We start from the raw sequence: 14,499 nt of genomic DNA on the forward strand, positions 1-14,499 counted from the left end.
ATTACTCCAAGTCCAGCAAGACTATTTGCAAAACTAAGGACTATCAGGCATCATTCATTTTATCAAGGATAATCAGGACCTGTGGGCCTAATTTGAGTCTATAACCGAGGTCATTACAGAAATATCAGTTTGCTGTGACACAGAGCAAGGCTCATTTGAAAAGCAGCCTGGGCAAGATGCAGCCTGTCTTCATTTTTGTGTAAGTCCTAATGCAAGTGTGCATGATTGTCACATGAGGGATCTGTAGGAAAATGCGAACTCTTCATCTTACTGGAGATTGAATTCCGTTTTCATTTGGTGGTCACTACTTGCCCAGTATCAAATATTTTACAATAAAAATCTATGCAGTTTGATTCTGAAATTATTCAGTGGTTTAAATTTTAATTGATTTTGATCAATGGCTGAAAATAAAAGAAGACATGGCCTAACCCAAGTGGCTGAACGCATTTCTGAAATCTTTATACATCTTTACTTCAGTAAAGATATTTTTAGTTATTTTGAGTAAATTTGACTGAAGTTTTAAAGCAGTTACTTCTAATACCTCCATACAAATAGGGAAATAGATAATCATACACGCTATTTAATTGTGATTACAATTGTAATTCCTTTTCCCGAGTGTCGGCTCTCTGGGGAGGTTTCCAGCAGCAATGATGTGAAAGGTTGGTGATATCGATTATGGAATCAAAGCCCCGCCGCAGCCGGACCGGCTTTGCGGGCGGAACGCTCCCCGGGGCACCGCGGCGCGGCGGAACGCTTTCGGCGAGGGACGCGCGGCCGGAAGCGGTTGACCTTGCACTTCCGGCGTCCTCCCGCCTCGCCGCCCCATGGCCGCGTCCGTGGTGAGTCCGGGCCGGGCCGGGAACCGCGGCCTGGGGCCGAGGGAGCGCGGGGTGTCCGGCTCGGGAGGGTGCTGCGCTTGAGAGGGCGGGTGTGGGAGCGCGGGGAGGCCGTCGGGAATGTCCCGGCTCCGTGAGGGACGGGGCGGGCAGGGCGGTAGCGGCTCAGCGCGGGGTGTGGGCAGGGGTCACTGCCACCCTCCCGAGGGTCCCCGGCGCAGGGCGGGGGTTCCAGTGTTGCGGCCTCAGCGTCCTCGAACAGGGGCCTTAGGACAGAGAGGGGCTCAGTGAGGGCGTCGGCAGCGGCCGTGTACGTTGGAAAACTGCTTGGAGTTGCCGCCAGAGTCTTGGAGAAGTTGATTCGGGGATTGTTTGGTTGGTTTTTTTCAATTATGGTTTTCCTGTTAAATGCTGGGAAGGAGGGTTTCTGAGTGAGGTGGTTGGACGTTGGAACCCGAAGGAACTGTGATCATCTCCATTCTCGGAGATGTCCAAACGTGGCAGGAGACAGGACAGAGGACACAGAGCTGTCAGATGCAACCAGGAAAGTGGATCAACCTTTGCAGTCAGCTCTGCTTTGAGATGGGATTAGGGCCAAATGACCTCCACAAGTTTATTCCAGCTAAAATTGTTCACAGAGTTTAAAACTGTGTTCTGGTTGTGGCTGTAAAAAGTTGCCAAAACCGACAGAGCTTATTTCCACCAGACTTCTGTTGCAGGTACCCCAGCAACTCATTCCAGTCTCCTGGTGTTTCTCCAGTGCCCTCGCTCATGCCCATTCCATCTCTTGGGAGCTGGAGGGGAGTGTTTGGTGCTGGTTGGGAAGGGCTGGTGTGCAGCCTGAGCTGGCTGAGGGCTCACGGCCCCCTGCTCTCGCTGGCACAACAGGCAGAGCTGCAGTCACTGTTCCCAGGGCAGGTCTGACACTCCTGTCTCCAGAGTTTCTCTGGGCACTTTCTGGGACTGTGAGTTCAGAATTTGCTGGGGGAGGTAGGAAGATGAAGAGCAGGTTTGTGTCCTTGCAGGGGGAGAGAAAAAATAGTGCATAGTGATGTTTGTCTTTGCTGAATAAACAGGGGTTATTTGATAGGCCATAGCTACTTTTCAAATTGGAACTTTCTCTGATTGTGAATATTTCTTGTGGTAATACCAGAGGAATTCCTGGGGGTTCTGGAGTATATTCAGTAAAAGCAGCCAAGAAAATGCAAGCAGTGACATTGTTCCACACTGATTGAGTTATAGATACAGAGTATAATACTGGAATAAAGCAGTGATGAATAATAGCATTGTAAACAATTGATCAGAAGAGAACCAAATGCAGGTTTATGGGTGTATGGACAGGAAATTCAGAAGCTGCTTTCCAGGATGTCCCAGTTCAGGGTCTGTAAGACATCAAGGGCCGAACAGCTGAACAAACTGAGCAAATAACCCAGTGAAATCACAGTGCAGTGCTGGGACTACAAAGGTTGTTACCTGGGGATGAATAAAAACAGAGAGATGTAAGGAAAATGATGAGGTGTGAGGAGAAGTGTTTGTTTTTACCTGTGGATATAGGTCTGATTGATACTAGAAGGAATACATCCAGATGTTGGTGTTCTCTCTCTCATTATGTTTTATATTTCTATATATAAAGGTGTGTTAAAAAATGAGACTCGGATGGAGGTGTGATGGGGTTCTTGCTAATTCTCAGAAGTACATGAATAAATCTTGTTCCTTAACTTTATTTCAGAACAGCCATCACAGCAACAGCTGTTTTCCCTGAATACTTGTGTGGCCACACTACCTGCAGCCAGCTGTAGCCCATTTTCCAATGTAAATATTTGCAATTTAAATACAATAAATATATCAGCATTCAAAATTAATGCTAAAACTGTCCCCTGCCTAACAGCTGGTACTTCTGCAAGTAGAAAAGGAGGTCAGAATAAATTTCGACATTATTTGATGTCATCTTTTGGTGAGGATGGAAAAGACCAGTCAAAGTGACTTGCAGAAGAAATTGAGTTAATGATTGGGTTGCATAATTAAAGTAACCTGATATGATTTCTTCCCTCCAGGATTTCAAAACCTATGTGGATCAAGCTTGTAGAGCTGCAGATGAGTTTGTCAACATTTACTATGAGACAATGGACAAAAGAAGAAGGGTATGTAGCTGTTTTGACAATAGTTAGGGCTGTCTTGGCACTTTTGTTTGCTTTTCTAACTGTCATTACACAGAAAGCACCTGAACATTGGTTACCATGTGCTGTATTGGCCATGGCAGGGCAGGGCAGCTGCTCCTCAGGCTGCCCTGCAGAGGACTTGAAGCTCCTGTGCAGTGTAAAAGGGGCTGTTCAGAAAGTGCCTCAGACTTTTCATGACCCTAGTTCAGTTGGTGTAGGACTATGTCTTACAGGTACAGGATTAGGTCAATACAGGGAAGTAGAACTTGCTTTATTCTCCCTTGAGGTCAGGATTTAGCTTCATTTTTCCCAAACTTCTTTCATTAACAGTTACCACTTTTGGTTCTGGGGTTCTTCTGAGTGGCTGAGGCTGAAGTGGTACAGCTGTGTCTGCCTCTGCAAATCTTCATGGACCACTTTGATGTGGTACCATGTGACAAATATTGTCACCAAAAGAGAGCCTTGGAGACTGGTCTTTGGAATTTTAAATGTACTGTAGCTGCAATTTAATAACTTGAAGTTTATGTGAAAGTACAAGCAGTCCCATGTTACTTCACAGTCACTTTGCACATGAGTAGGTTGGACAGGGATGTGTCAACACTTTAAAGGAGAGTTGGGCAGTTACTCAGCTGTTGACAGCTTATGAAACATTTGGGAGGTTGGTCTGCTGCTGTCCTTTTCAAGTTTCACCTGTTCCTGGTCTTGCTCACTTTTTTTTTTAATACTAAAATTATAATTTCCTGACCTAATCTGTGTTGTGTGCATACTCTCCCCCTCAGAAAGAAAACAGAAAATCAGTGATAAATTTATTGTGGAAAGGTAGCAGTGTCCTTTTGTTAGCAACCAGTTCAGTTCTGTCATTACCTTTGTTAAAGGGATGTAATCAGTATTTGAGACATGAGTCACTGTGCCACTGATAAAGGAGAATGTGTTTGTTAGTTTTAATTCTTGGTCAGGAGCACTGATTGTTAAAAGGAGCTACTGTTTCAAGAAGGCATTCTACTGTCAAAGTAACAGAAGAAGTCAATAATTCACAGTGTAAGTTTTGTATGTTGTCCGTTGTATGTTTACATATCTTTACTAAATGTGCATTTTCATAATCACTCAGGCTTTAACCAGGCTGTATTTGGACAAAGCAACATTAGTTTGGAATGGAAATGCAGTGTCTGGGCAAGAAGAACTAAATAAGTTTTTTGAAATGTTGCCATCAAGTGAATTCCAGGTTAATGTGTTGGATTGCCAGCCTGTTCACGGTAAGGTTGTATTATAATTTACTTAGTTATTTTTCTTTTTTTTGTAACTATTGAAAGAGAGCAATTATAACAGTGCTTAGAAATTCCTTTGGAGTAAGCTTAGAGAAAATACCAAGGGTTGAAACGTCAAGTTGTGCATAAATAAAGCACAAACCAAGAGATGCAGCAACTATACACTTTTTTTCATGCCTGGGAAAATATTTTAAGGACTTTTTTTGTTTAGATCATATTCAGAAGTGATCTATTTTCATGTATGGAAAAAGTTTGGCTTATCAGGTTATGTTGTGCTTGGGAGACCCCTATGGTGGCCTCTTGTACTGACCTGCAGTATAATGTGGAACAAATCATTATTAACCTGTATGTACTTTGATTTCTTTACATCTAGAATAGGTGTTAAGTTCTTTAGATTTCTGATTAACAACTGGTAAAAAAAGGCTTACATAATTGAGAAATTAATACATTGCTTCTAATGGACTTTTTGGGAAAAGCCTGTGGTCAAACACACTTGCTTTGCTCTGCTGTGAAAAAGATACAATTTCTCATAACGGGGGGTAAAAGTATATGCAAGTTGCTAAATATCTCTATGTGTGTATATCTCAAGTAATGAGAGCTGATTCTAAGCACAAACGGAGGTGTTTGTCAGTGCTCTAAAATGACGAGCAGGAGATGAAAGTGGCAAAGCCATTGCCAAGCCGTGTTGGTGAAGCCACCGCTGTCTGTGTAGAAACGCTGCACCAGAGCTGCACTTCCCTGCCTGTACCCAGCTGTTAGCCTGGCGCAGTGTAACCAGAGTTGAACACAAGCTTCTGTGTACATTTCCTGCCTCTTTACCTGCTAGTCTTTGTTTGAGTTGTTTTCTTCATCATTTCATACCTCCTTGTGAAGAACAAGCTACTCAAGGCCAGACAACAGTCCTCGTGGTGACAAGTGGGACTGTCAAATTTGACGGGGATAAGCAGCGCTACTTCAATCAGAACTTCCTGCTGACGGCACAGGCCACCCCCACCAACACCGTGTGGAAGATCGCCGGGGACTGCTTCCGCTTCCAGGACTGGGCCAGTTAGCAGGGCCTGGCACGGGGAGTGACCTCTCTCATTTGGCACCAACAGGTCCACTGTGCAGGCAGCTGTTCCCACACGGAACGCACGCGCTCTTTGTGTTGCATCTGTTATTACGGACGGTCTGCAGATGTTTCGGGGTTGATTCCAGTGACCACGGCTTTAGTTATAAACTTAAAATGTGAGAGGTTGCTCGTGTTAGTTGAATTTAGTAAAGTGCTGAAGGCAGTGAGCTGTATTCGAATCATTCCTAAAATGCCTTACATGCAGCTATGCTGCCACTGCTGAGTGCTCAAACTGTGCTGTTTGAACACAAAATCCTATTCATACACAATTCTGACCAAACGTAATTTTTTTCAACTTGAAAAGATCTGTTTTTACAGTAGCATCTTCTCTCTTTTGAAAAAGATGCTTGTGGCATGAAGATGGAATTCTGAAAGCTACCTACTCCCAGTTGTAAGAGGCTGGGAAGGATTGCTATGGTTTCTACTGTTAGTGAAAGGAGCAAATACAGCTCCTAAGTTGTGTAATCTCTCAATCCATTGGAAAGGTAATGTTTACCTTCTCTGATGCCAAAGGACTATATATCTTTGGGTTTCCTTTTGGTCTGAGCTTCCCAGACTTTGGTTGTTTATTCCATGGATTCATTCATATGTAGGGCATGCTGAATGATTCGGAGCTCCTGTGCCAATAACTCTTCACGTGCGTGTGAAGGACTTCAAACTGATTACTTTTCTTTTGAAGTCTTAATGTGACCTAGAAATAGGTCGGATACATGATTTCTGTTGGCTTTAATTCTGCATTCTGTTGCTATGAGGTTTGGATTATTTTTCCCATATTAAGTCTGCAAGTTTTGAATCCTTTCTGTCTTTTCAGGAAACATTGTAGTTAAAAAGTGGCACTGAAAGTGTGTATTACTGTGAAGCCTTCAATTTTTCTCACCAGTACCGTTATTCAGAACAGGTGCTTGCATTATTTTCAATTGAGAACAGCAGCTCTGCACCACTAACACTATCTTCCTCTCATGCAGGTGTTTACTGTATTTTTCATGTTCTTTTTAAACATTGCCTGTAATTATTGATACTGGGGGGTTTGTGTGTCTTGCTTTAAATTTGTAGTTTAAAGCTTCCAGCTGCTTTGAAACACTTTTCAGGACTGTAAGTTGAGAGTGTCCACCTTAACTTCGGAACTTAAGAGCAAATCTGAGTATCAGCAGCTTTTGTTTCAAACTGGTGCAATTCTGTTTTAAGCTGAGTAACACAAACAAAAAAACAAACCCAAAATGTAGCTGTATCCCTGAGCATACATTTGCTTGTAACTGAAAATACAGGAGGGGAGCTTGTAACTCTCATCATAGCCCATGTTTCAATGACAACAGCAGTCTGAAAGCAGTTACAACTGGAGCTCACTTGTTCAGTGACTTAAGTAAGTGGAGAAAACTGTGAAAATGAGCAATATCTCACTTGTGTGAAACATCTTAAAGCATCTGTAGTTTGTGAAGTAATCCCACAAACAATGGGATGTTTAACTGAAACGAGTTGGCTTTATTTCCTTTTCAGGCCCTCTAGTCTTTATACCAGTAAGTTAGAATTAGTAACCTGTCTCTGTTCAGAGGCTGTTTATGGTCAGAACTATTGTGTACCTATTTTTCAGGCTGAAGAATTTGAATTCCTGCAGAACAGTGCAAGAACAGAATTTTTGAAAAACTGTAAATATTGTAAATACATTGTTATTTCTGTATGTAGTGAAGAAAGGATCATTCTATTTAATTACTGTTTGTTCTTAAGAAAATATGTGATGTTCATATATTTGTATTTCCTCTACAAATTGAAAACATAACCTAAGCATGCCTGTAACTGGTACAGCATTGTTGAGCTGTGACACTGGCGTGGTGTATTCTACTGGCTGTTTAACTTGCTGTTGATTGTGTAAGTGGTGTTACAGATCTGCTTTGCATACACAAAACAGGTTTTGCCTTTTAAAATGCAGCAGTGGTTGCAGCTGTGGCATTGGCTTGTTGGACTTTGAAGGCGGTCACCAGAACACACACTTATATCAGTACCTGATGAGCTTGTGCTGTGAATAAATACTTATTGGATATTTTTATCCAAGTTTGAATTTGTATTATAATAATTTTTAAGCTTTTTCTAGGCAGACTGGGAGATTCAAAGTATATGAGGCAATGTTTCAATCAGATGTTATTGTCAATTATTTTCGTGCTATTCAAATACAAGCTTGCTTTTAAATCTGACTTTTGCAATTAATATTAAAAAAACTGACCAAACAAAAAAACCCCACCACTACCTGGACCATGACTGAGGAAGATAACTAACTGGCCTAGCTGGACAAACCCAGTTAAAACTCTTACTTAGTAAGGTTTGTAGCTGGAATAGGACTTGGTATGCATACCCAGGAGTTTTGTAGGGAAATTCATTGGAACACAATTGCTTCAGGCTGGGAAGAAGTGCCAGTTACTCCTGCCTATTTCCATTGTCTTCGATGAGGATCACTTGGGGTGATTCAGTACTACCATAATTAGCTCTTGCTCTTTATAACTGAAAATGCTGGTTTGCAAAATATTTTTATTTATTATTCTAAGTGAGAATGTAGCTGTTAGAGTCAATTAGTGGTTTTACAATGGAGTAACTAATGGCACAAACAAAAAATCTTTCTTACTAGCTCCATGCTGCTTGTTAATATTCTGTGCTGAAATTAGCAGAAGAGAACACAGAAATGCTTTCGTTTCATTCGCTAAAAACCCATCCAGCTGGTTTAGTGTGACCATTGCTGACTCTACTGTAATACCCAAAATTTACAGTGGGCATCTATAAAATGAATATGTTTGTGCTTCAAACACTGAACTGGAGTTAATGCTTCCATTTTTTTGTTTGAGACCAAGTTACTCATGTACAACCAGTCAGGGAATTAAAGCCAGCTGAAGAGCTAAGCACTTCCACATATGAAATTGTAGCAACTGAAGACTTGAGAGATCTTCTCTTTTGTGTATGTTCCTTGTATTGTCTATAGAAGTCACTGCTTTTATGTTGCTCTGTTCTTTTGGCGTACCACAGTTAAATTGATTTAAAATGCCTATGCTGGAGAAAAGGGATTTGTTCTGATGGTATGAATTGTTTGTTCTGATATGCCTGTGCTTCCTTACCCTGTCTGGAGAAAAGCACATTATAAAGAAATGCTGTTTTACCAGTAAAATAACTTTCCACACTTGAATATATTTTGTAAGTTTTTGAAATTGTTTAAGACCTCTTGTAAGATTAATTTTAAAAAACTGAAAAAAAAAAACCAACTAAACAAAAAAATCCAAAAAACACCTACCTGTTACTCTACCTTTTTTTTTTTTAATTATTAGAAGTTTTCATAGCTCGTTCTTATGATATTAAAAGTGCAAGAAATAATTTGCGGCTTCCTTATCTTTACTACTTGTGTTGTAGGTCTGAGTTCTGATTGTTGCCGGGGTGCTGGGGCACTGTGGAACAGGCGGGCAGCTCTCTTTCTGGGAAAAAATGTGTCTGGAACAACTCTATGGCAAATGCCTTGCCAAGAGCACTCTCAAGCAGTAAATGTTGAGCTGCCCAAAGTAACTATTTCAAATTAACATATCCCTCTAAAATTTACTGAAGTTTAGACTGTTCTCCAACACATACCTGGATGAAATCAAACAAAATTTGAGCCAGATCCTTGGGTTGTAAATATTTTCACTGGGAGCATGTTGTGCTTCTGCTCTCCAAGAAGAAATGAAACACTTAAATGGTAAATGCTTTTTGTGATAACTCCAGTGATTTATTCACTGTTTTGCTGTTTAGAACATTAAATTACTGATGCACACTTGCTCAGTGTAGACAGCAGCTTTGAAATGCTAACATTGCAAAGATGAAGATGTTCATGCATGGTCAGTAGTTGCATGGAAACAGATATTGTTCTAGAAGTGTATTCTGGAAACAATGCCAAATGTGTTGGAAAGTTCTTGCTGTGTTTGAGGGTGTAGATTTCAGTGAGGCTTTGCAAGCAGTTGCTCTTGGTAATGATCCTAAGCAAGGCTCTGACAGCTGATGTAAAGGTTTATGAGTGCTGGGAAAAATAAACCAGCCCAAGCCAGAAGATATTTTTGCAGGTATGTTGAAAGTGAATCCAGAAATTTTTCTTTCAAAATTGCCAACTCGGCTGAAGAAAAGAATATTAAAGTCTTCCTGGAAAAGCAAGCTTTTCTTCTTTGTTCTAACTGCAGAAAGGTAGGACATTGATAGCTGGGCTTACTCCTTCAGAAGGCTGGGTTTAATAATATAAATAAATCTATATTGTTATCCTTCGTGATTGAGTGGACTACAGACACTAAGTGGCGATTTTGCCCTGCATCAGTAATACATGTGCCTTAGAATATACTCTTGATGGCAAAATTGTGTTGGATTGCAGTGGCTGATTTTTGTCTTCTTGCAGCCTATTTCAGTTCAGTCCCACTGGGTTTGCATCTTTGTGGTTTTTCAAGATTTCCAACCACTACACGATGTATTGAACTTACTAAAACAAAGAGAAATTTGCTGGGTTTAATACTTATATATCAAGGTCTGTATGCCACAGTATGAATTCTTGAGTGTTTCAAGTACTTTGGTGTGTCTTAATGCACAATGGTGTTATCTTATTTAAACAGCAGGGTGAACTGTAACTATAGCAGATGGACTGATGTAAATCACAAATTACTACAGTTGACCAAGACCTTGTGATCAGGTGTTGAAAGGCTCAGATAGAACAGCAGATAATTAGATGTTTAGTTACTTGGCAGGAGGTCTTGTGCTTCTTATTTGTGAACTGTGTCATGCGGGGCAAACTTTTTCACATGGGCAGCCCTTGGTTTTAGGTAGGCTCTAAATACAGCGTGTTGCATGTACTTTGGAATTTGAGGGAGTAAGAGAAATGGATTATGAAGATAGTGGAAAATCTGTTGAAGGAATCAGTGGTGCTTGGAGGGACTGCCACAATCTTCCTTTAGATTTGTCTATGGGATGAAGCAGTGGAAAGCAGGTAGTAACCAGCTGATATTAAATAAAATGTGTTAAGCACACACACTTTAGTGTCCAGTGCATTGAATCTTCAATGTGTGCAGATCTCTCCTACTCGGAAAACTCTAATGGTCCTTCCCCTATTTGTGTCTAATGTAGCTGAGTTCAGTGGTCCTGAATACTTCCTAAGCTATTAGCCTCTAAGACCCCTCTCAGAGTCCTGCTCATGGACAGTGGTCAGGTAGAAAAAGAAGTTAATCACTGAGATAGAATAAATAAAAGGTTTGGGATATGCATAATGATCCCCTCATACTTACAGGGGGAAACTTTGGTCATAGCATAATTCTGATTGTACTGAAAGGAATCCTCACAAAATCTGGTAATGGGACTGATACATTGTTTTAGTTACTCCAGTGTGAAAGTTCATTAGACAGTCGACTTCTGCAGCTGTAAATATTTTTTTAAAAAAATATATATACATATATATATAAAACTTATGACTCTTCAAGAAGTCCAGGTTGAAGTTAGCACTTCCATTTTCCAGAGATACTGTTGGAGTCCTGGCAGATGGAAATAGCTGACTAGAACTTTTACTGTTGTCTAACTGCTTGACAGGAGATTTTAAGAATAGTGTTTGTTGGTTTCTCTGACATCCTTTTCCCACATGATACTACTACATTTTCTTTGCTGAACTAAAGATTTCGCATATGTGTACAGATACAATGCTGGCAGTAGTACTATGGCATATACTCCCATTGAAATTGTTTCTGGAGCTTGAATTTTTTCTCTGCCCCATACTTTTCGATTATTAGAAAGTCTGGGTATTTAGACTGGGTATTTAGACGCAGTTTGGTATTTAAGGATATTTTGTAATTCGGTCTGTGAATATTGCAGTGTTTTTCTGCAGTGACAGCATTGACTTGGTAACTGTCACTCCTTCCCAGGATTTTTTTTTAAAACTCATCACTTCAGGTATTCAGCTTACAATGATGCCACACAAAGTCAGAGATAGCAAGATGCAATTGTTGCCAAATACAAGACAATTGTTTTTCTGTTGGAAAAAAATATTCACGAGTGTTTGGAAATTTAAGTGGATAAAAAAAATCTCCCCTCCTTTGAAGTTAATGTCAAAGCTGCTTTTCCTAGCAGTGTGGTTTGGATAAAATCCAAATGGTAATTTGGATTGTGTAGTGCAGAATTCCTAGTGACAGCATTTGTTCCTTGGAATTGTTCATTAATCTTTATCTGAAAAAACCTCACTCCAAACCCAAACCAAGAAGGCGCAGACTACTGACATGGCTAAACATGAACATCTAAAACAACCTCTGCCAGCCCCACTTTCTCTGTAGAAAGCATATGCTGTACATTGGTTTAATTGCAAGATTTAACTTGTAGAAAGGTACTCTTGGAATCACACATTTCTCTGTGTGTAAGGATGTTTTTGATGGCTTTAGAAGTTTCCATGTATCATCAAAGCCACAGTACTGGTGCTTTTTTCTAAGCTCTTTTTGTTTCAAGAAGTGGTCCATGTAAGCCAAACCCATCTTACTTTAACAGAACGAGACCTCACCCTTTCCAACCCATGACACAGCTGTCAATGCTCCAGAGTGACAGAAAGGAGCATCCTACAACAATGGACCTGCTTGTGATTCCATGAAATGCTGCCCCAACCAACAGCATTGAGGTCAGATAACAAGGTGTAATAAAAACAGATTTTAAAGGAAAAGGTGTTAAACTAAGACCTAAAGATGATTGATGAGAGAGGTCTCTGTGCATAAGTAATCACAGAATGGTTTTTGTTGGAAGGCACCTCAAAGTTCATCTAGTTCCAGCCCCCTGCCATGGGCAGGGATGCCACCCATTAGATCAGGTTGTCCCGGACCATATCCTTGAACACTTCCAGGGATGGGGCATTCAAAACGTCTCAGGGCAACCTGTTCTAGTGCTTCACCATGCTCACATTAAAGAATTTCTTCCTAACAGTTAAACTAAATTTCTCCTCTTTCAGTTTAAAACCGTTCCTCTTTGACCTATCACCTGCCCGTGAAAAAACTCACTGTCCCTCCTTTTTATAATCCCCACTGTAAGTACTGAAAGGCCGCAGTACGTAATGCAGGTATTTATTGTAGAAGAGCAATACAAATGGATCCAAAGAGTTGAAGAATAGCTCTCACCGCATGACAAGTCTTGAGCGCCGTACAAGCCACTGTACAAGAACAGAACAATTTCTCATCCACCGCAGTCGCTCGCTGTCCGCAGTCCCCAGGTGGGAGGGCAGCAGAAGCGCTGCCGCAGCCGGACGGACCCTTCCTGTTGCCGAGCGCCGGCCGCCGCTCCCGCCGCGCTCCCCGGCGCTGCCCCGCGGCGGGGCCGCCCTGCTCGGCCGCCTGTGCCGGGCCGCCGGGGCCGCAGTCCCGCTCCGTGTACAGGTGGGACGGGTCGTGCTTGGACTCCAGCTTCCGCGAGCGGGTCTCCGCCGGGATGAGCGCCCCGGCCCGGCAGCCGCAGAAGATGATGATGAGCAGGATGTAGAGCGAGCCGCCCGCCCCCGCGCTGGTGTTGCCGGCGCGCCGCAGCTCCCGCAGCACCGCCCCGAGCAGCGCCGGCAGCCGCCGCGCCCCGCTGCGCTTCACGGTGGCACCGGCACCGCGCGGCGGAGCCCCCGGGCACAGCCCCGACAGCGCCGAGGCTCCCGCTGCCAGGGAGCGGACAAGAGCTGAGGAGAACCTCCACGGCGCTCAGAGCGGTGCGACCTGACATCGCTTGTCAGGCTCCTTGAATGAGAGATGCGACATATTTAATGCTTAGGAAAATGCAGCTCTGCCAAAATAAAGGCAGGAAGGAGCTGATTCTAGTCACAGAATCACAGAATGGTTTGGGTTGGAAGGGACCTTAAAGCTCATCTCCTTCCAACCCCTTGCCATGGGCAGGGACACCTTCCACTAGACAAGATTGCTCCAAGCCCCACCCAAACTGGCCTTGAACACTTCAGGGATGGGGCATCCACAGCTTCTCTAGCCAAGCTGTGCCAGGGCCTCACCACCCTCCCAGTAATTAATTTCTTCCTAATATCTAATCCAAATCTCTCCTGCAGGAGAACAGCACCCAGCTGAGAAAACGAGAGCAGTGAATAGCAAAGGCCCAGGGCAGGCTCCCAGAGCAGGTTTGCTGTTGAGGGGCACGTAGAGAAAAGCAAGGAGGTTTGGAAGGAACCGTGGTGGGGTATTGGAGCTGGAGCAGCAGCAGCTGTGGCAGTCAGATACCCAGAGGCACAATTAATTGGGGTCACTAAAACAATTGGTAATCAATCAGCTGCAGAGGGTCTTTTCCTTAATCAGAAAGGCCTGGAAAGACCGGGATGTTACCAGGTGAGTTCTGGGTGGTTCCCAGTCTGGCTGTGCTGGAGAGGGTCCTGAGGCTGCAACAGGTGAGTTTTCTTCATATTTTTTTTTCCCCTGACAAAGCTCTGTCCCCATAGTTAAGGGTTTTTGAAATCCTGTGAATGCTCTGAGGGTCTCAGATTTTTCCCTGCTCCCAGGTTGTTTATCTGGTAACTAATTTCAGCTGTCATTATTCATATGGGTGAGTGTGGCAGTTGCATGTGTTAGAGATTCACAATCTTGCCAGCATTTTGAGTAGTTTTTATCTTGTGCAGCTTCCTTGCTCCTTCCTAGGAGGTGACTCGGGCTGATCATTGTGGTCTATTCTATTTTCCTCTCATTTTTTTCAGGGGAAAAGACATATTTTAACAGCAGACCAGAATGAGTACCCATTTGGAAAGGCAAAATGCTGCCCCACAACCACGGCACAGTGGAATTTACACTCTCTAGGACATGAGTGAGAGGTTGCTGTCTAGTCAGGAAGACAGGGGGGTTTTAGGCATATAGGTGGTGTTTTTCACTTGAGTCCTACAATTCATGTCTCTTAAGTGAAGTTTTTGACTCTGATACATTGCAGACATCTTGCATTTTCCTTGTCTACAGGTGACCTTAAGAAAGTGTACTGGTGGCTGGACATGGAAATAAAATAGAAAGTACAACAGATCATAGTTTTTACCACAGTTAGAAGGGCTGAATATCGATTTAAAATCTCAAGAGAGCCAAACCCCAGAGTCTGATTAATATCTCTTCACTCCGGACTAAGTTTTAGTTTGCTTTTCTGTGGTATGTTTTTTGTTGGCA

The 14,499-nt window shown here is 42.5% G+C and overlaps 2 protein-coding genes across 6 annotated transcripts; one reads left to right on the forward strand and one right to left on the reverse strand.

Annotated features, from left to right (window-relative positions):
- Positions 1–664: 664 nt before the first annotated feature.
- NXT2 (nuclear transport factor 2 like export factor 2) lies at positions 665–10,382 on the forward strand. 5 transcript variants are annotated; one of them, XM_032123900.1, is made up of 4 exons: positions 665–839; positions 2,891–2,977; positions 4,104–4,248; positions 8,756–10,382. In XM_032123900.1, the coding sequence occupies exons 1-4, from the start codon at positions 825–827 to the stop codon at positions 8,917–8,919; spliced, it is 411 nt and encodes a 136-aa protein (XP_031979791.1). In that variant the 5' UTR covers positions 665–824; the 3' UTR covers positions 8,920–10,382. The 5 variants fall into 5 exon arrangements, with proteins under 5 accessions (XP_031979791.1, XP_031979790.1, XP_031979793.1 ...); XM_032123899.1 differs by lacking the exon at positions 8,756–10,382 and adding an exon at positions 5,134–8,719 and having other exon boundaries at positions 741–839; XM_032123902.1 differs by lacking the exons at positions 665–839; positions 8,756–10,382 and adding exons at positions 1,190–1,211; positions 5,134–8,719.
- A 2,040-nt stretch (positions 10,383–12,422) lies between these two features.
- Positions 12,423–14,279, reverse strand: KCNE5 (potassium voltage-gated channel subfamily E regulatory subunit 5). Its single transcript, XM_032124234.1, has 2 exons — positions 14,231–14,279; positions 12,423–13,013 (listed from the first exon to the last, which is right to left on the reverse strand). Exons 1-2 carry the CDS (start codon positions 14,277–14,279, stop codon positions 12,439–12,441), a joined length of 624 nt encoding a protein of 207 aa, XP_031980125.1. The 3' UTR covers positions 12,423–12,438.
- Positions 14,280–14,499: the final 220 nt, after the last annotated feature.

This window comes from Corvus moneduloides, chromosome 14 (assembly GCF_009650955.1).
Source record: "Corvus moneduloides isolate bCorMon1 chromosome 14, bCorMon1.pri, whole genome shotgun sequence".
Taxonomy (NCBI): Eukaryota; Metazoa; Chordata; class Aves; order Passeriformes; family Corvidae; genus Corvus; species Corvus moneduloides.